Source organism: Oncorhynchus kisutch, linkage group LG9 (assembly GCF_002021735.2).
Source record: "Oncorhynchus kisutch isolate 150728-3 linkage group LG9, Okis_V2, whole genome shotgun sequence".
NCBI lineage: Eukaryota > Metazoa > Chordata > Actinopteri > Salmoniformes > Salmonidae > Oncorhynchus > Oncorhynchus kisutch.
In genome coordinates, this window is record NC_034182.2 from 45,879,735 (window position 1) to 45,902,149 (window position 22,415).

Sequence of the window (22,415 nt, forward strand, 5' to 3'; positions counted from 1 at the left end):
TCATTACTATGACATTAAAACTACATCATCACTATGTCATTAACACTACATCATCACTATGACATTAACACTACATCATCACTATGACATTAAAACTACATCATCACTTTGACATTAACACTACATCATCACTATGACATTAACACTACATCATCACTATGACATCATCACTGTGACATTTTCACTAAATCATCAATATGACATTAACACTACATCATCACCGACATTAACACTACATCATCACTGTGACATTAACACTACATCATCACTATGACATTAACACTACATCGTCACTGTGACATCATCACTATGATATCATCACTATGACATTTTCACATCATCATCACTTTGACATTAACACTACATCATCACTATGACATCATCACTGTGACATTTTCACGACATCATCACTTTGACATTTTCACTACATCATCACTATGACATTAACACTACATCATCACTATGGCATTAACACTACATCATCACTTTGACATTAACACTACATAATAAACTATGACATCATCACTGACATTTTCACTATATCATCACTGTGACATTTTCACTACATCATCACTTTGCCATTTTTGCTACATCATCACTATGACATTTTCACTACATAATCACTATGACATTTTCACTACATCATCACTGTGACATCATCACTATGATATCATCACTATGACATTTATCACTATGACATTATCACTACATCCTCACTGTGAGATTTTCACTACATCATCACTTTGACATTTTCACTACATCCTCACTGTGACATTTTCACTACATCATCACTATGACATCATCACTATGACATTATCACTACATCCTCACTGTGACATTTTCACTACATCATCACTTTGGCATTTTCACTACATCATCACTGAGACATTTTTACTACATCCTCACTGTGACATTTTCACTACATCATCACTTTGACATTTTCACTACATCATCACTGAGACATTTTCACTACATCATCACTTTGACATTAACACTACATCATCACTATGACATCATCACTGTGACATTTCACTACATCATCACTTTGACATTTACACTACATCATCACTATGACATTAACACTACACCATCACTATGACTTTAACACTACATCATCACTATGACATTAAAACTACATCATCACTTTGACATCAACACTACATCATCACTATGACATCATCACTGTGACATTTTCACTTCATCATCACTATGACATTAACACAACATCATCACTTTGACATTAACACTACATCATCACTATGACATTAACACTACATCATCACTATGACATCATCAGTGACATTTTCACTAAATCATCAATATGACATTAACACTACATCATCACTGACATTAACACTACATAATCACTATGACATTAACACTACATCGTCACTGTGACATCATCACTATGATATCATCACTGTGACATTTTCACAACATCATCACTTTGACAGTAACACTACATCATCACTTTGAAATTAGCACTACATCATCACTTTGACATTAACACTACATCATCACTATGACATTAACACTACATCATCACTATGACATCATCAGTGACATTTTCACTAAATCATCAATATGACATTAACAATACATCATCACTGACATTAACACTACATAATCACTATGACATTAACACTACATCGTCACTGTGACATCATCACTATGATATCATCACTGTGACATTTTCACAACATCATCACTTTGACAGTAACACTACATCATCACTTTGAAATTAGCACTACATCATCACTTTGACATTAACACTACATCATCACTATGACATTAACTCTACATCATCACTGTGACATTAACACTACATCATCACTATGACATTAACACTACATCATCACTATGTCATTAACACTACATCATCACTATGACATTAACACTACATCATCACTATGACATTAAAACTACATCATCACTTTGACATTAACACTACATCATCACTATGACATTAACACTACATCATCACTATGACATCATCACTGTGACATTTTCACTAAATCATCAATATGACATTAACACTACATCATCACTGACATTAACACTACATCATCACTGTGACATTAACACTACATCATCACTATGACATTAACACTACATCGTCACTGTGACATCATCACTATGATATCATCACTATGACATTTTCACATCATCATCACTTTGACATTAACACTACAGAATCACTATGACATCATCACGATGACATTATCACTACATCATCACTGTGACATTTTCACTACATCATCACTTTGACATTTTCGCTACATCATCACTATGGAATTTTCACTACATAATCACTATGACATTTTCACTACATCATCACTGTGACATTTTCACTACATCATCACTGTGACATCATCACTATGATATCATCACTATGACATTATCACTATGACATTATCACTACATCCTCACTGTGACATTTTCACTACATCATCACTTTGACATTTTCACTACATCCTCACTGTGACATTTTCACTACATCATCACTATGACATCATCACTATGACATTATCACTACATCCTCACTGTGACATTTTCACCACATCATCACTTTGACATTTTCACTACATCATCACTGAGACATTTTTACTACATCCTCACTGTGACATTTTCACTACATCATCACTGAGACATTTTTACTACATCATCACTGTGACATTTTCACTACATCATCACTGTGACATTTTCACTACATCATCACTTTGACATTTTCACTACATCATCACTGTGACATCATCACTATGATATCATCACAACGACATTTTCCCTACATCATCACTTTGACATTAACACTACATCATCACTATGACATCATCACTATGACATTATCACTACATCATCACTGTGACATTTTCACTACATCATCACTTTGACATTTTCACTACATCATCACTATGACATTTTCACTACATCATCACTGTGACATTTTCAGTACATCATCACTGTGACATTTTCACTACATCATCACTGTGACATGTTCACTACATCATCCCTTTGACATTAACACTACATCATCACTATGACATCATCACTGTGACATTTTCACGACATCATCACTTTGACATTTTCACTACATCATCACTATGACATTAGCACTACATCATCACTATGGCATTAACACTACATCATCACTTTGACATTAACTCTACATAATAAACTATGACATCATCACTGTGACATTTTCACTACATCATCACTTTGACATTTTCACTACATCATCACTGTGACATCATCACTATGATATCATCACAACGACATTTTCACTACATCATCACTTTGACATTAACACTACATCATCACTATGACATCATCACTATGACATTATCACTACATCATCACTGTGACATTTTCACTACATCATCACTTTGACATTTTCACTACATCATCACGATGACATTTTCACTACATCATCACTGTGACATTTTCAGTACATCATCACTGTGACATTTTCACTACATCATCACTGTGACATGTTCACTACATCATCCCTTTGACATTAACACTACATCATCACTATGACATCATCACTGTGACATTTTCACGACATCATCACTTTGACATTTTCACTACATCATCACTATGACATTAGCACTACATCATCACTATGGCATTAACACTACATCATCACTTTGACATTAACACTACATAATAAACTATGACATCATCACTGTGACATTTTCACTATATCATCACTGTGACATTTTCACTACATCATCACTTTGCCATTTTTGCTACATCATCACTATGACATTTTCACTACATCATCACTGTGACATTTTCACTACATCATCACTGTGACATTTTCACTACATCATCACTGTGACATCATCACTATGATATCATCACTATGACATTTTCACTACATCATCACTTTGACATTAACACTACATCATCACTATGACATCATCACTATGACATCATCACTATGACATTATCACTACATCATCACTGAGACATCTTTACTACATTATCACAGTAACATTTTCACTACATCCTCACTGTGACATTTTCACTACATCATCACTATGACATTTTCACTACTTCATCACTGTGACATTTTCACTACATCATCACTGTGACATTTTCACTACATCATCACTGTGACATCATCACTATGATATCATCACTATGACATTATCACTATGACATTATCACTACATCCTCACTGTGACATTTTCACTACATCATCACTTTGACATTTTCACTACATCCTCACTGTGACATTTTCACTACATCATCACTATGACATCATCACTATGACATTATCACTACATCCTCACTGTGACATTTTCACTACATCATCACTTTGACATTTTCACTACATCATCACTGAGACATTTTTACTACATCCTCACTGTGACATTTTCACTACATCATCACCGATACATTTTTACTACATCATCACTGTGACATTTTCACTACATCATCACTGTGACATTTTCACTACATCATCACTTTGACATTTTCACTACATCATCACTGTGACATCATCACTATGATATCATCACAACGACATTTTCACTACATCATCACTGTGACATTTTCACTACATCATCACTATGACATTTTCACTACATCATCACTGTGACATTTTCAGTACATCATCACTGTGACATTTTCACTACATCATCACTGTGACATCATCACTATGACATTATCACTACATCATCACTGTGACATTTTCACTAGAATTAGTTGATAAGTAAGATGTTTTATTTACGTAATATGCTTATGTGAGATATTTGTCATTAGAATGTCTCCCTTTGGACTATACTGTTGGCAGTTGCACTTCTCAGCTAGGGCTCAGTCACTTGGGGCCCAGAGAGGGGAGAGGTCAGGCTTGTCTTTTACACGTCTCTGGTGCTATGCAGAATATCAGAAAGGGAAGAGGACAGAATGGAACATTGTCTTCATATGTGATTTGATCTGTTAAACCATGTGAAGGGATGGTGTGATTAAGGGGGAACCAATTATCTCTTGGCTCCACAATGTCTGTGCACAAGTCACTCCCCTCAGTGAGCTTGTCCAGGAGTGGGGAGAAGAGGGGGTTTAATTGAGATGGGTGTACATAGAGTTATGCCTTGGATGAGGTAATGTTTTGGTACTATGAAGTACAAGGAGTGAGATTAGAACCTCGTCTTAGAGACCAAACTGAACAATAATTTATAGCTAATGCTATCTGGCTATGGGATACTCCTCTCTCAAGTAAAAGGCCCTTTGTGAAGTTTTCCTAAGATCTGTAGTTCTTCATGTTAGTTGAGAGGGGTGTATCTTTACTATAAAAGATCTCAGTTGCCATTATGTTGACACTCTAAACTTTTCATTAGAGATAGTGAATTGTTGAAAGACAAATGCTATTGCAAAAGCTTAATTATTATTAAAGATGTAGTTTAAGTATAACTCTGACTGGTGTGTGGTTTGTATCCCTCCCCATTTGGTAATACAGGAAATTGCCACGGCAACATCTACCATTCCAGTGTTTAATTGTTATATTGTAATTACTTTGCCACCATGTCCTATTTATTGCCTTATCTTACCTCAAATGCACTCACTGTATATAGACTTCTGGTTTTCTTTTTCTACTTTATTATTGACTGCATGTTTTGTTTTATTCCATGTGTAACTCTGTGTTGTTGTATATGTTAAACTGCTTTGCTTTATCTTGGCCAGGTCTCAGTTGTAAATGAGAACTTGTTCTCCACTAGCCTACCTGGTTAAATAAAGGGGAAATAAATACATAAACATTGTGCTCTTTTGGACATTCTGTCAGTTTAAGGGGATAGTTTTGGAATGAAGCCCTTTATCTTCTTCCCCAGAGTCAGATGAGCTCGTGGATACCTGGCTCTCGATGCTGCTTGCTGTTCCATTGCTTCATTGTTTCGGAAAACTACATAAAAAAACACTCTTATCCAGAGCGACGTAATGTGCATACATTTTTGTTATGGTCCCCCGTGGGAATTGAACCCACAACCCTGGCATTGCAAGTGCTCTACCAACTGCGCCACATGGAACAACCTCAAACTTCTTTCATACTGGACACAGAGACATACAAATGGTATCCACTGGTTCATCTGACTCTGGGGAAGTAGATAAAGGGCTTCATTGCCAAAATCCTGAAATATCCCTTTAAGGTTAAAAGACATTTCCAACAGAAACAAAATAACTGATTTAAGAGACAGAGTCAAACTATTAAACATTTGCTTTTAGAGACACACAACAGAGTCAAACTATTAAACTACTGCTTTTAGAGACACTTACTGTCCTCCCCAGTAGATCTTAGTGGTCACCACATAACTAGACCTCCTGATGGATACAGAGAGAAAGAGAGGGGGAGAGAGAGAGGGAGGAGGAGGAGAGGGAGGAAAGAGAGAGGGAGGATAGAGAGAGAGGTGGGAGAGGGGGAAGAGGGGGAGAGAGAGAGAAAGGCGTGAGGGAGAGAGGGGAAGAGAAAGAGAAAGGAAGAGAGAGAGGGGAAGAGAAAGAGAAAGGAAGAGAGAGAGAAGTTAGAGAGAGGGTAGAGAGAGTGGAGAAAGAGGGGGAGAGGGGGAGGAGAGGGGGAGAAGTAAGGTATTAGATGGAGCGAAGGAGGAGAGGGGGAGAAGTAAGGTATTAGATGGAGCGAAGGAGGAGAGGGGGAGAAGTAAGGTATTAGATGGAGCGAAGGAGGAGAGGGGGAGAAGTAAGGTATTAGATGGAGCGAAGGAGGAGAGGGGGAGAAGTAAGGTATTAGATGGAGCGAAGGAGGAGAGGGGGAGAAGTAAGGTATTAGATGGAGAGGGGGAGAAGTAAGGTATTAGATGGAGCGAAGGAGGAGAGGGGGAGAAGTAAGGTATTAGATGGAGCGAAGGAGGAGAGGGGGAGAAGTAAGGTATTAGATGGAGCGAAGGAGGAGAGGGGGAGAAGTAAGGTATTAGATGGAGCGAAGGAGGAGAGGGGGAGAAGTAAGGTATTAGATGGAGCGAAGGAGGAGAGGGGGAGAAGTAAGGTATTAGATGGAGCGAAGGAGGAGAGGGGGAGAAGTAAGGTATTAGATGGAGCGAAGGAGGAGAGGGGGAGAAGTAAGGTATTAGATGGAGTGAAGGAGGAGAGGGGGAGAAGTAAGGTATTAGATGGAGCGAAGGAGGAGAGGGGGAGAAGTAAGGTATTAGATGGAGCGAAGGAGGAGAGGGGGAGAAGTAAGGTATTAGATGGAGCGAAGGAGGAGAGGGGGAGAAGTAAGGTATTAGATGGAGCGAAGGAGGAGAGGGGGAGAAGTAAGGTATTAGATGGAGCGAAGGAGGAGAGGGGGATAGACATTATTTCAGTATTATTGCTGAGCTGTCACCATCAGTGACTGAGACGGATGGAGAGAATGAGTGAAAGAGTGTAAGAGGATGGGCCTCACCTCCATTCCTTCTTCTTTAGGATTTTACCCAAAGTCGTCTCAGCCCTGAGCGAGAGAGACACACACACAAATCACTACATTTAGCCATCTATGAATTATTTGCTTGCCTACTGGGTGGAGAAGGGGAGAGAGAGTAGCCTACTGGGTGGAGAAGGGGAGAGAGAGTAGCGTACTGGGTGGAGAAGGGGAGAGAGAGTAGCCTACTGGGTGGAGAAGGGGAGAGAGAGTAGCGTACCTTCCTGAAGCGTAAACCTCTGCTGTGTCAAACAGGTTCACTCCGTTGTCATAGGCTATGGTCATCAGGCTCTCTGCCATCTACACACACACACACACACACACACACACACACACACACACACACACACACACACACACACACACACACACACACACACACACACACACACACAGAATGAATGAAAACACACACATACAGTGGGTATAGAGAGTCACCACCCCTTTTCAAAATGTTCACCTTTTGTTGCCTTACAGTAACCCACAATGTCCAAGTGAAAAAATAAATTAAAACAACAATTAAAAATAAAACAATACTATACCCTGTGTCATGTACACTCCCTCTCCGGCCTCGAGGTCCTCAGGCTGCTGATTACCCCGCACACCTGTCACCATCGTCTCGCGCACCTGCGCCTCATAACACCCCTGGACTCTATCACCTCCTTGATTATCTCCCCTATATCTGTCATTCCCCTTGTCACGTCCTGACCTTAGTTCCTTTTTTATGTCTCTATTTTAGTTTGGTCAGGGCGTGAGTTGGGGTGGGCATTCTATGTTTGGTTCTGTGTGTTAGATTTCTATGTGTTTTACAAATCAGAGGCAGCTGTCAATCGTTGTCTCTGATTGAGAACCATACTTAGGCAGCCTGTTTTCCCACTATGGGTTGTGGGTAGTTGTTTTCTGTTTTGTGTGTATTGCACCTTGTAGAACTGTTAATTTGTCGTGTTGTTTTTTGTTCAAGTATTCGTATTTATTAAAATTTATGAATATTATGAATACCCATACTCTCCCCATGACAATCGTTACAATCGTTACAGAACTATCTTCTTCCCAATCGTTACACCCCTTGGTTCTTTCCTCGGGTGACTCTGTTTTCATGTCAGTGCGTTGTTTGTGTTTCATGTTCATTGTTTCTTTTATTTATTAATACACTCGCCGAAGTTCCCTGAACTTGCTTCCCAACTCTCAGCGCACTCATTACAACTTACAATTACAACTTGGATAAGTAAACATCCCCACTTTTAAAATTGCAATTGCAAACTTGCTGAGGTATAACCAACCACCGTCCAGATCCCAAATCAAGCTAATTGGCTTCCATCTGTGATCAATTGTAGTGGCTTTGATTAGTCCAGAAGAAAAGCAGCTGTTCATAGAGGACTCCAATTCAAAGCAAAGGATCCACTATGGGCAGAAAGGTACTTTCAAAAGATCTAAACTCAGAAAAAAATGTCCCTTTTTCAGGACACTGTCTGTCAGAGATCATTCGTAAAAATCCAAATAACTTCACAGATCTTCATTGTAAAGGGTTTTGACACTGTTTCACATGCTTGTTCAATGAACCATAAACAATTAATGAACATGCACCTGTGGAATGGTTATTAAGACACTAACAGCTTACAGATGGTAGGCAATTAAGGTCATATTTGTGAAAACTTAGGACACTAAAGAGGCCTTTCTGACTCTGAAAAACACCAAAAGACTCCCAGGGTCGCTGCTCATCTGTGTGAATGTGCCTGAGGCATGAGGACTTGCAGATGTGGCCAGGGCAATAAATTGCAATGTCCGTACTGTGAGACGCCTAAGATAGCACTACAGGGAGACGGGACGGAGAGCTGATCGTCCTCGCAGTGGCAGACTACGTGTAATAACACCTGCACAGGATCGGTACATCCGAACATCACACCTGTGGGACAGGTACAGGATGGCAACAACAGCTGCCCGAATTACACCAGGAACACACAATCCCTCCATCAGTGCTTGTTGTCATTGCAAGCAATCACAACGCTGTGTGTTACAGGGAAGACATCCTCCTCCCTCATGTGGTACCCTTCCTGCAGGCTCATTCTGACATGACCCTCCAGCATGACAATGCCACCAGCCATACTGTTCGTTCTGTGCGTGATTTCCTGCAAGACAGGAATGTCAGTGTTCTGCCATGGTCAGCGAAGAGCCCGGATCTCAATCCCATTGAGCACATCTGGGACCTGTTGGATCGGAGGGTGAGAGCTAGGGCCATTCTCCCCATAAATGTCCTGGAACTTGCAGTTGCCTTGGTGGAAGAGTGGAGTAACATCTCACAGCAAGAACTGACAAATCTGGGGCAGTCCTTCAGGAGGAGATGCACTGCAGTAATTAATGCAGCTGGTGGCCACACCAGATATTGACTGTTACTTTTGATTTTGACCACCCCCCCCCCTTGGTTCAGCGACACATTATTCCATTTCTGTTAGTCACATGTTTGTGGAACTTGTTCAGTTTGTCTCAGTTGTTGAATCTTGTCATGTTCATACAAATATTTACACATTTTTTTGCTGTGATTATAAGATAAAATTGTGGAAAGGGACAAGTCAGGGGGTGGATATGAAACTATTTAAAAGGCTTTGTCTATCCCTCGGAGCAGAGTAAGGTGTATGGCACCACCCAGACCCTGCATAGATCAGGACTGGATGACAGGGCAAGGAGACTGATCAGAGAGGCTGCCAAGCAGCCAATGGTGAACTTGAAGGAGCTTCAGGCCTTTATGGCAAAGACTGGTCAATGTGTGCATGTGACCACAATATCACAAACACTCCACAAATCTGGCCTCTCTGCGAGGGTGGCAAGAAAAAAAACTCTCCTCAAAAATAGCCAAGTCTCGTTTGAGCGTTGCCAAAAAGCACATTGTAGATTCCGAAGTCAAGTGGCAAAAGGTGCTCTGGTCAAAAGAGTGTAAAGAACACCACGTCTACAGTAGAGAACACCACGTCTACAGTAAAGAACACCATGTCTACAGTAAAGAACACCACGTCTACAGTAAAGAACACCACGCCTACAGTAAAGAACACCACATCTACAGTAAAGAACACCACATCTACAGTAAAGAACACCAAGCCTACAGTAAAGAACACCACGTGTACATTAAAGAACACCATGACTACAGTAAAGAACACCACACCTACAGTAAAGAACACCACGACTACAGTAAAGAACACCACGTCTACTGTAAAGAACACCACGCCTATATTAAAGAACACCACGTCTACAGTAAAGCACGGCGGTGGCAGCATCCTGTTGTGGGGGGGTTTCTATTCAGCTGTTACTGGAGCTCTTATCAGGATAGAAGGGAAAATGGACAGTGAAAAATAGTGACAGATCCTTGAGGTAAACCTGCAGCTCTCTGCCACGAAGTTGAAGTTGGGAAGATGGTACACGTTTCAACATGACAATGACCCAAAGCACATCTCCAAATCAACAGTGGCTGAAGGACAAGAAGGTGAAAGTCCCTGAGTGTTCTAGTAAGAGCCACACACACACATATATATATATATACACACAACCACACACCAACAGAATTAATGATAACACACAACTGTGTTTATTTTCAGCAAACTTAACATGTATAAATATTTGTATGAATATATCAAGATTCAACAACTGAGACATAAACTGAACAAGTTCCACAGATATGTGACTAACAGAAATTGAATAATGTGTCCCTGAACAAAGGGGGGGGGGGTCAAGGCCCCCCTGCAAGTTCCCGGACATTTCTGGGGGGAATGGCCCTAGCCCTCACCCTCCGATCCAACAGGTCACAGATGTGCTCAGTGGGATTTTCGCTAGCCATGGCAGAACACTGACGTTCCTGTCTTGCAGGAAATCATGCACAGAAAGAGCAGTATGGCTGGTGGCATTGTCATGCTGGAGGGTCATGTCAGGATGAGCCTGCAGGAAGGGTACCACATGAGGGAGGAGGATGTCTTCTGTGTAACGCACAGCGTTGAGATTGCCTGCAATGACAACAAGCGCAATCTGATGATGCTGTGACAGACCGCCCCCTCCACCTCCAAATCGATCCCACTTCAGAGTACAGGCCTCGGTGTAATGCTCATTCCTTCAACTATAAACGCGAATCCGACCATCACCTCTGGTGAGACAAAACCGCGACTCGTAGGTGAAGAGCACTTTTTGCCAGTCCTGTCTGGTCCAGCGACAGTGAGTTGTGCCCATAGGCAACGTTGTTGTCGGTGATGTCTGGTGAGGACCTGCCTTACTACAACAGCCCTACAAGCCCTCAGTCCAGCCTCTCTCAGCCTATTGCGGACCGTCTGAGCACTGATGGAGGGATTGTGCGTTCCTGGTGTAACTCGGGCAGTAGTTGTTGCCATCCTGTACCTGTCCTGCAGCTGATTACAAAAGTTTATCTGACTTTTGTAATTCCTTTACTTGGCTGTAAAATGCTTCTGTAAGCGGGGCGCTGTCCTCAGATAATCGCATGGTATGCTTTCGCCGTAAAGCCTTTTTGAAATCTGACAAAGCGGATTAACAATAAATTAATCTTTAAACCGATGTATAACACTTGTATTTTTATGATTGTTTATTTTGAGTATTTCTGTATTTTGAATTTGGAGCAATTTCACCGGATGTTGTCGGGTTGCTAGCGGAACGCCTGCGGGAGAAAGGTTAACGACCGTTCCACAGTTGCATGTTCATTCATTGTTTATGGTTCATTAAACAAGCATGGGAAACAGTGTTTAAACCCTTTACAATGAAGATCTGTGAAGTTACTTCGATTTTTATGAATTATCTTTGACAGACAGGGTCCTGAAAAAGGGACGTTTATTTTTTTGCTGAGTTTATATTGAACACACATATATATACACACATAACCACATACCAAAATAATTAATGATAACACACACATACCTCATCTGTGATCTGTGAACCAAACGTCACCCATGTTCCTGTGGAAAGAGAAAACTGTCAAACTCACACGTAGTATAAGGTTGTGTGTGTGTGAGTGTGTGTGTGTGTGTGTGTGTGTGTGTTCTACTCACCTAACCCTAAACATGAAACTCTGAGACCAGATTTTCCCAGATTCCTGAAACAGATCAATCAATCATTTAACATCCTCAATGTGTGTATGATTGGTTAGCTGAACTGAATCACATGATCAATCAGTCAATCACCCATCTGTGCTCTTTGACATTGCATGCTCAGATAACAAATGTGTTTTTCTTAATGTTTACATATCCTGCGCTACTCATGTCATATGTATATACTGTATTCTATACTATCTACTGTATCTCAGTCTATGCCGCTCTGACATTGCCCGTCCATAAAGCATAACTACAAAGATTACATCATCACACAAAACGCTAATTGTTTTGCACATTATGCTCTCATAGTCTCACTGCAGAATTAGACGTTTATCCAAAGTCACGTTTAGAAGACTTTTAGTTGCTCCTGATGCTCTGGATCATTACATTTCTCCAAACGTCACATTAAGAGAGTTAAGTTTAGGCCCTCATTCTGAATGTTTAAGGTAAGGGTTAGGGTTAGGTTTAGATTTATGGGTTAGGGTTAGGGATAGGGATAGGGATAGGGTTTGGGTTCAGGTTAGGGTAAGGGTTGGGGGTTAATGTTTGGGATAGGGTTAAGGGTTAGGGTTAAGTTTTGGGATAGGTTTAAGGTTAGGGTTAAGTGTTAGGGTTAGGGTAAGGGTTATGGTGTGGTATAGGGTTAGGGTTATGGTGTGGTATAGGGTTAGGGTAAGGGTTATGGTGTGGTATAGGGTTAGGGTAAGGGTTATGGTGTGGTATAGGGTTAGGGTAAGGGTTATGGTGTGGTATAGGGTTAGGGTAAGGGTTATGGTGTGGTATAGGGTTAGGGTAAGGGTTATGGTGTGGTATAGGGTTAGGGTAAGGGTTATGGTGTGGTATAGGGTTAGGGTAAGGGTTATGGTGTGGTATAGGGTTAGGGTAAGGGTTATGGTGTGGTATAGGGTTAGGGTAAGGGTTATGGTGTGGTATAGGGTTAGGGTAAGGGTTATGGTGTGGTATAGGGTTAGGGTAAGGGTTATGGTGTGGTATAGGGTTAGGGTAAGGGTTATGGTGTGGTATAGGGTTAGGGTAAGGGTTATGGTGTGGTATAGGGTTAGGGTTAGGGTTATGGTGTGGTATAGGGTTAGGGTAAGGGTTATGGTGTGGTATAGGGTTAGGGTAAGGGTTATGGTGTGGTATAGGGTTAGGGTAAGGGTTATGGTGTGGTATAGGTTAGGGTAAGGGTTATGGTGTGGTATAGGGTTAGGGTAAGGGTTATGGTGTGGTATAGGGTTAGGGTAAGGGTTATGGTGTGGTATAGGGTTAGGGTAAGGGTTATGGTGCGGTATAGGGTTAGGGTAAGGGTTATGGTGTGGTATAGGGTTAGGGTTAAGTGTTAGGTTTAGGGTAAGGGTTATGGTGCGGTATAGGGTTAGGGTAAGGGTTATGGTGTGGTATAGGGTTAGGGTTAAGTGTTAGGTTTAGGGTAAGGGTTATGGTGTGGTATAGGGTTAGGGTAAGGGTTATGGTGTGGTATAGGGTTAGGGTTAAGTGTTAGGGTAAGGGTTATGGTGTGGTATAGGGTTAGGGTAAGGGTTATGGTGTGGTATAGGGTTAGGGTAAGGGTTATGGTGTGATATAGGGTTAGGGTAAGGGTTATGGTGTGGTATAGGGTTAGGGTAAGGGTTATGGTGTGGTATAGGGTTAGGGTAAGGGTTATGGTGTGGTATAGGTTAGGGTTAAGTGTTAGGGTAAGGGTTATGGTGTGGTATAGGGTTAGGGTTAAGTGTTAGGGTAAGGGTTATGGTGTGGTATAGGGTTAGGGTTAAGTGTTAGGGTAAGGGTTATGGTGTGGTATAGGGTTAGGGTAAGGGTTATGGTGTGGGTATAGGGTTAGGGTAAGGGTTATGGTGTGGTATAGGGTTAGGGTAAGGGTTATGGTGTGGTATAGGGTTAGGGTAAGGGTTATGGTGTGGTATAGGGTTAGGGTAAGGTTATGGTGTGGTATAGGGTTAGGGTAAGGGTTATGGTGCGGTTATAGGGTTAGGGTAAGGGTTATGGTGCGGTATAGGGTTAGGGTAAGGGTTATGGTGCGGTATAGGGTTAGGGTAAGGGTTATGGTGTGGTATAGGGTTAGGGTAAGGGTTATGGTGTCGGTATAGGGTAGGGTAAGGGTTATGGTGTGGTATAGGGTTAGGGTAAGGGTTATTGGTGTGGTATAGGGTTAGGGTAAGGGTTATGGTGTGGTATAGGGTTAGGGTAAGGGTTATGGTGTGGTATAGGGTTGAGGGTAAGGGTTACTGGTGTGGTATAGGGTTAGGGTAAGGGTTTATGGTGTGGTATAGGGTTAGGGTAAGGGTTATGGGTGTGGTATAGGGTTAGGGTAAGGTGTTATGGTGTGGTATAGGGTTAGGGTAAGGGTTATGGTGTGGTATAGGTTAGGGTAAGGGTATGTGTGGTATTAGGGTTAGGGTAAGGGTTATGGTGTGGTATAGGGTTAGGGTAAGTGTTAGGGTAAGGGTTGTGTGTATAGGGTTAGGGTAGGGTTATGGTGTGGTATAGGTTAGGGTAAGGGTTATGTGTGGTATAGGGTTAGGGTATGGGTTAATGGTGGTCGGTATAGGGTTAGGGTAAGGGTTATGTGCGGTATAGGTTAGGGTTAGGGTTATGGTGTGGTATAGGGTAGGGTAAGGGTTTATGGTGTGGTATAGGGTTAGGGTAAGGGTTATGGTGCGGTATAGGGTTAGGGTAAGGGTTATGGTGCTGGTATAGGGTTAGGGTTAGGGTTATGGTGCTGGTATAGGGTTTAGGGTAAGGGTTTATGGTGTGGTATAGGGTTAGGGTAAGGGTTATGGTGTGGTATAGGGTTAGGGTAAGGGTTATGGTGTGGTATAGGGTTAGGGTAAGGGTTATGGTTGTGGTATAGGGTTAGGGTAAGGGTTATGTGTGTATAGGGTTAGGGTAGGTTATGGTGTGGTAGGGTTAGGGTCGGGTATGGTGTTGGTATAGGGTTAGGGTAAGGGTTATGGTGTGGTATAGGGTTAGGTAAGGGTTATGGTGGGTATAGGGTTAGGGTAAGGGTTATGGTGTGGTATAGGGTTAGGGTAAGGGTTATGGTGTGGTATAGGGTTAGGGTAAGGGTATGGTGCGGTATAGGGTTAGGGTAAGGGTTATGGTGTGGTATAGGGTTAGGGTTAAGTGTTAGGTTTAGGGTAAGGGTTATGGTGCAGTATAGGGTTAGGGTAAGGGTTATGGTGTGGTATAGGGTTAGGGTTAAGTGTTAGGTTTAGGGTAAGGGTTATGGTGTGGTATAGGGTTAGGGTAAGGGTTATGGTGTGGTATAGGGTTAGGGTTAAGTGTTAGGGTAAGGGTTATGGTGTGGTATAGGGTTAGGGTAAGGGTTATGGTGTGGTATAGGGTTAGGGTAAGGGTTATGGTGTGATATAGGGTTAGGGTAAGGGTTATGGTGTGGTATAGGGTTAGGGTAAGGGTTATGGTGTGGTATAGGGTTAGGGTAAGGGTTATGGTGTGGTATAGGGTTAGGGTTAAGTGTTAGGGTAAGGGTTATGGTGTGGTATAGGGTTAGGGTTAAGTGTTAGGGTAAGGGTTATGGTGTGGTATAGGGTTAGGGTTAAGTGTTAGGGTAAGGGTTATGGTGTGGTATAGGGTTAGGGTAAGGGTTATGGTGTGGTATAGGGTTAGGGTAAGGGTTATGGTGTGGTATAGGGTTAGGGTAAGGGTTATGGTGTGGTATAGGGTTAGGGTTAAGTGTTAGGGTAAGGGTTATGGTGTGGTATAGGGTTAGGGTAAGGGTTATGGTGCGGTATAGGGGTTAGGGTAAGGGTTATGGTGCGGTATAGGGTTAGGGTAAGGGTTATGGTGTGGTATAGGGTTAGGGTAAGGGTTATGGTGCGGTATAGGGTTAGGGTAAGGGTTATGGTGTGGTATAGGGTTAGGGTAAGGGTTATGGTGTGGTATAGGGTTAGGGTAAGGGTTATGGTGTGGTATAGGGTTAGGGTAAGGGTTATGGTGTGGTATAGGGTTAGGGTAAGGGTTATGGTGTGGTATAGGGTTAGGGTAAGGGTTATGGTGCGGTATAGGGTTAGGGTAAGGGTTATGGTGCGGTATAGGGTTAGGGTAAGGGTTATGGTGCGGTATAGGGTTAGGGTAAGGGTTATGGTGTGGTATAGGGTTAGGGTAAGGGTTATGGTGCGGTATAGGGTTAGGGTAAGGGTTATGGTGCGGTATAGGGTTAGGGTAAGGGTTATGGTGTGGTATAGGGTTAGGGTAAGGGTTATGGTGTGGTATAGGGTTAGGGTAAGGGTTATGGTGTGGTATAGGGTTAGGGTAAGGGTTATGGTGTGGTATAGGGTTAGGGTAAGGGTTATGGTGTGGTATAGGGTTAGGGTAAGGGTTATGGTGTGGTATAGGGTTAGGGTAAGGGTTATGGTGTGGTATAGGGTTAGGGTAAGGGTTATGGTGTGGTATAGGGTTAGGGTAAGGGTTATGGTGTGGTATAGGGTTAGGGTAAGGGTTATGGTGTGGTATAGGGTTAGGGTTAAGTGTTAGGGTAAGGGTTATGGTGTGGTACAGGGTTAGGGTAAGGGTTATGGTGTGGTATAGGGTTAGGGTAAGGGTTATGGTGTGGTATAGGGTTAGGGTAAGGGTTATGGTGCGGTATAGGGTTAGGGTAAGGGTTATGGTGCGGTATAGGGTTAGGGTTAGGGTTATGGTGTGGTATAGGGTTAGGGGTAAGGGTTATGGTGTGGTATAGGGTTAGGGTAAGGGTTATGGTGCGGTATAGGGTTAGGGTAAGGGTTATGGTGTGGTATAGGGTTAGGGTAAGGGTTATGGTGCGGTATAGGGTTAGGGTTAGGGTTATGGTGTGGTATAGGGTTAGGGTAAGTGTTATGGTGTGGTATAGGGTTAGGGTAAGGGTTATGGTGTGGTATAGGGTTAGGGTAAGGGTTATGGTGTGGTATAGGGTTAGGGTAAGGGTTATGGTGTGGTATAGGGTTAGGGTAAACTTTTTTATATTTTTTATTGTTATTAATTTCACCTTTATTTAACCAGTAGGCTAGTGAACTATTTAACCAGGTAGGCTAGTGAGAACACCTTTATTTAACCAGGTAGGCTAGTTGAGAACACCTTTATTTAAACCAGGTAGGCTAGTTGAGAACACCTTTATTTAACCAGGTAGGCTAGTTGAGAACACCTTTATTTAACCAGGTAGGCTAGTTGAGAACACCTTTATTTAACCAGGTAGGCTAGTTGAGAACACCTTTATTTAACCAGGTAGGCTAGTTGAGAACACCTTTATTTAACCAGGTAGGCTAGTTGAGAACACCTTTATTTAACCAGGTAGGCTAGTTGAGAACACCTTTATTTAACCAGGTAGGCTAGTGAGAACACCTTTATTTAACCAGGTAGGCCAGTTGAGAACACCTTTATTTAACCAGGTAGGCTAGTTGAGAACACCTTTATTTAACCAGGTGGCTAGTTGAGAACACCTTTATTTAACCAGGTAGGCTAGTTGAGAACACCCTTATTTAACCAGGTAGGCTAGTTGAGAACACCTTTATTTAACCAGGTAGGCTAGTTGAGAACACCTTTATTTAACCAGGTAGGCCAGTTGAGAACACCTTTATTTAACCAGGTAGGCTAGTTGAGAACACCTTTATTTAACCAGGTAGGCTAGTTGAGAACACCCTTATTTAACCAGGTAGGCTAGTTGAGAACACCTTTATTTAACCAGGTAGGCTAGTTGAGAACACCTTTATTTAACCAGGTAGGCTAGTTGAGAACACCCTTATTTAACCAGGTAGGCTAGTTGAGAACACCTTTATTAAACCAGGTAGGCTAGTTGAGAACACCTTTATTTAACCAGGTAGGCCAGTTGAGAACACCTTTATTTAACCAGGTAGGCTAGTTGAGAACACCTTTATTTAACCAGGTAGGCTAGTTGAGAACACCTTTATTTAACCAGGTAGGCTAGTTGAGAACACCTTTATTTAACCAGGTAGGCTAGTTGAGAACACCTTTATTTAACCAGGTAGGCTAGTTGAGAACACCTTTATTTAACCAGGTAGGCTAGTTGAGAACACCTTTATTTAACCAGGTAGGCTAGTTGAGAACACCTTTATTTAACCAGGTAGGCTAGTTGAGAACACCTTTATTTAACCAGGTAGGCCAGTTGAGAACACCTTTATTTAACCAGGTAGGCTAGTTGAGAACACCTTTATTTAACCAGGTGGCTAGTTGAGAACACCTTTATTTAACCAGGTAGGCTAGTTGAGAACACCCTTATTTAACCAGGTAGGCTAGTTGAGAACACCTTTATTTAACCAGGTAGGCTAGTTGAGAACACCTTTATTTAACCAGGTAGGCCAGTTGAGAACACCTTTATTTAACCAGGTAGGCTAGTTGAGAACACCTTTATTTAACCAGGTAGGCTAGTTGAGAACACCCTTATTTAACCAGGTAGGCTAGTTGAGAACACCTTTATTTAACCAGGTAGGCTAGTTGAGAACACCTTTATTTAACCAGGTAGGCTAGTTGAGAACACCCTTATTTAACCAGGTAGGCTAGTTGAGAACACCTTTATTAAACCAGGTAGGCTAGTTGAGAACACCTTTATTTAACCAGGTAGGCCAGTTGAGAACACCTTTATTTAACCAGGTAGGCTAGTGAGAACACCTTTATTTAACCAGGTAGGCTAGTTGAGAACACCTTTATTTAACCAGGTAGGCTAGTTGAGAACACCTTTATTTAACCAGGTAGGCTAGTTGAGAACACCTTTATTTAACCAGGTAGGCTAGTTGAGAACACCCTTATTTAACCAGGTAGGCTAGTTGAGAACACCTTTATTTAACCAGGTAGGCTAGTTGAGAACACCTTTATTTAACCAGGTAGGCTAGTTGAGAACACCCTTATTTAACCAGGTAGGCTAGTTGAGAACACCTTTATTTAACCAGGTAGGCTAGTTGAGAACACCTTTATTTAACCAGGTAGGCCAGTTGAGAACACCTTTATTTAACCAGGTAGGCTAGTTGAGAACACCTTTATTTAACCAGGTAGGCTAGTTGAGAACACCTTTATTTAACCAGGTAGGCCAGTTGAGAACACCTTTATTTAACCAGGTAGGCCAGTTGAGAACACCTTTATTTAACCAGGTAGGCTAGTTGAGAACACCTTTATTTAACCAGGTAGGCTAGTTGAGAACACCTTTATTTAACCAGGTAGGCTAGTTGAGAACACCTTTATTTAACCAGGTAGGCTAGTTGAGAACACCTTTATTTAACCAGGTAGGCTAGTTGAGAACACATTTATTTAACCAGGTAGGCTAGTTGAGAACACCTTTATTTAACCAGGTAGGCTAGTTGAGAACACCTTTATTTAACCAGGTAGGCTAGTTGAGAACACCTTTATTTAACCAGGTAGGCTAGTTGAGAACACCTTTATTTAACCAGGTGGCTAGTTGAGAACACCTTTATTTAACCAGGTAGGCTAGTTGAGAACACCCTTATTTAACCAGGTAGGCTAGTTGAGAACACCTTTATTTAACCAGGTAGGCTAGTTGAGAACACCTTTATTTAACCAGGTAGGCCAGTTGAGAACACCTTTATTTAACCAGGTAGGCTAGTTGAGAACACCTTTATTTAACCAGGTAGGCTAGTTGAGAACACCCTTATTTAACCAGGTAGGCTAGTTGAGAACACCTTTATTTAACCAGGTAGGCTAGTTGAGAACACCTTTATTTAACCAGGTAGGCTAGTTGAGAACACCCTTATTTAACCAGGTAGGCTAGTTGAGAACACCTTTATTTAACCAGGTAGGCTAGTTGAGAACACCTTTATTTAACCAGGTAGGCTAGTTGAGAACACCTTTATTTAACCAGGTAGGCTAGTTGAGAACACCTTTATTTAACCAGGTAGGCTAGTTGAGAACACCTTTATTTAACCAGGTAGGCTAGTTGAGAACACCTTTATTTAACCAGGTAGGATAGTTGAGAACACCTTTATTTAACCAGGTGGCTAGTTGAGAACACCTTTATTTAACCAGGTAGGCTAGTTGAGAACACCCTTATTTAACCAGGTAGGCTAGTTGAGAACACCTTTATTTAACCAGGTAGGCTAGTTGAGAACACCTTTATTTAACCAGGTAGGCTAGTTGAGAACAGCTTTATTTAACCAGGTGGCTAGTTGAGAACACCTTTATTTAACCAGGTAGGCTAGTTGAGAACACCCTTATTTAACCAGGTAGGCTAGTTGAGAACACCTTTATTTAACCAGGTAGGCTAGTTGAGAACACCTTTATTTAACCAGGTAGGCTAGTTGAGAACACCCTTATTTAACCAGGTAGGCTAGTTGAGAACACCTTTATTTAACCAGGTAGGCTAGTTGAGAACACCTTTATTTAACCAGGTAGGCTAGTTGAGAACACCCTTATTTAACCAGGTAGGCTAGTTGAGAACACCTTTATTAAACCAGGTAGGCTAGTTGAGAACACCTTTATTTAACCAGGTAGGCCAGTTGAGAACACCTTTATTTAACCAGGTAGGCTAGTTGAGAACACCTTTATTTAACCAGGTAGGCTAGTTGAGAACACCTTTATTTAACCAGGTAGGCTAGTTGAGAACACCTTTATTTAACCAGGTAGGCTAGTTGAGAACACCTTTATTTAACCAGGTAGGCTAGTTGAGAACACCCTTATTTAACCAGGTAGGCTAGTTGAGAACACCTTTATTTAACCAGGTAGGCTAGTTGAGAACACCTTTATTTAACCAGGTAGGCTAGTTGAGAACACCCTTATTTAACCAGGTAGGCTAGTTGAGAACACCTTTATTTAACCAGGTAGGCTAGTTGAGAACACCTTTATTTAACCAGGTAGGCCAGTTGAGAACACCTTTATTTAACCAGGTAGGCTAGTTGAGAACACCTTTATTTAACCAGGTAGGCTAGTTGAGAACACCTTTATTTAACCAGGTAGGCCAGTTGAGAACACCTTTATTTAACCAGGTAGGCCAGTTGAGAACACCTTTATTTAACCAGGTAGGCTAGTTGAGAACACCTTTATTTAACCAGGTAGGCTAGTTGAGAACACCTTTATTTAACCAGGTAGGCTAGTTGAGAACACCTTTATTTAACCAGGTAGGCTAGTTGAGAACACCTTTATTTAACCAGGTAGGCTAGTTGAGAACACATTTATTTAACCAGGTAGGCTAGTTGAGAACACCTTTATTTAACCAGGTAGGCTAGTTGAGAACACCTTTATTTAACCAGGTAGGCTAGTGAGAACACCTTTATTTAACCAGGTAGGCTAGTTGAGAACACCTTTATTTAACCAGGTGGCTAGTTGAGAACACCTTTATTTAACCAGGTAGGCTAGTTGAGAACACCCTTATTTAACCAGGTAGGCTAGTTGAGAACACCTTTATTTAACCAGGTAGGCTAGTTGAGAACACCTTTATTTAACCAGGTAGGCCAGTTGAGAACACCTTTATTTAACCAGGTAGGCTAGTTGAGAACACCTTTATTTAACCAGGTAGGCTAGTTGAGAACACCCTTATTTAACCAGGTAGGCTAGTTGAGAACACCTTTATTTAGCCAGGTAGGCTAGTTGAGAACACCTTTATTTAACCAGGTAGGCTAGTTGAGAACACCCTTATTTAACCAGGTAGGCTAGTTGAGAAAAACCTTTATTTAACCAGGTAGGCTAGTTGAGAACACCTTTATTTAACCAGGTAGGCTAGTTGAGAACACCTTTATTTAACCAGGTAGGCTAGTTGAGAACACCTTTATTTAACCAGGTAGGCTAGTTGAGAACACCTTTATTTAACCAGGTAGGCTAGTTGAGAACACCTTTATTTAACCAGGTAGGATAGTTGAGAACACCTTTATTTAACCAGGTGGCTAGTTGAGAACACCTTTATTTAACCAGGTAGGCTAGTTGAGAACACCCTTATTTAACCAGGTAGGCTA

General features: G+C 41.5%; 1 protein-coding gene across 1 annotated transcript in view; it reads right to left on the reverse strand.

Moving 5' to 3' along the window:
• The window catches only part of LOC116375241 (voltage-gated potassium channel subunit beta-2-like), a 101,708-nt gene that overhangs the window by 64,448 nt on the left and 14,845 nt on the right, over positions 1 to 22,415 (reverse strand). The window contains exons 2-6 of the mRNA XM_031831392.1: positions 12,451 to 12,494; positions 12,320 to 12,357; positions 7,638 to 7,717; positions 7,403 to 7,447; positions 6,277 to 6,321 (exon numbers count right to left, since the gene is read on the reverse strand). Coding sequence (XP_031687252.1) covers positions 6,277 to 6,321; positions 7,403 to 7,447; positions 7,638 to 7,717; positions 12,320 to 12,357; positions 12,451 to 12,494 — 252 coding nt within the window. The remainder of the gene's footprint in view (positions 1 to 6,276; positions 6,322 to 7,402; positions 7,448 to 7,637; positions 7,718 to 12,319; positions 12,358 to 12,450; positions 12,495 to 22,415) is intronic.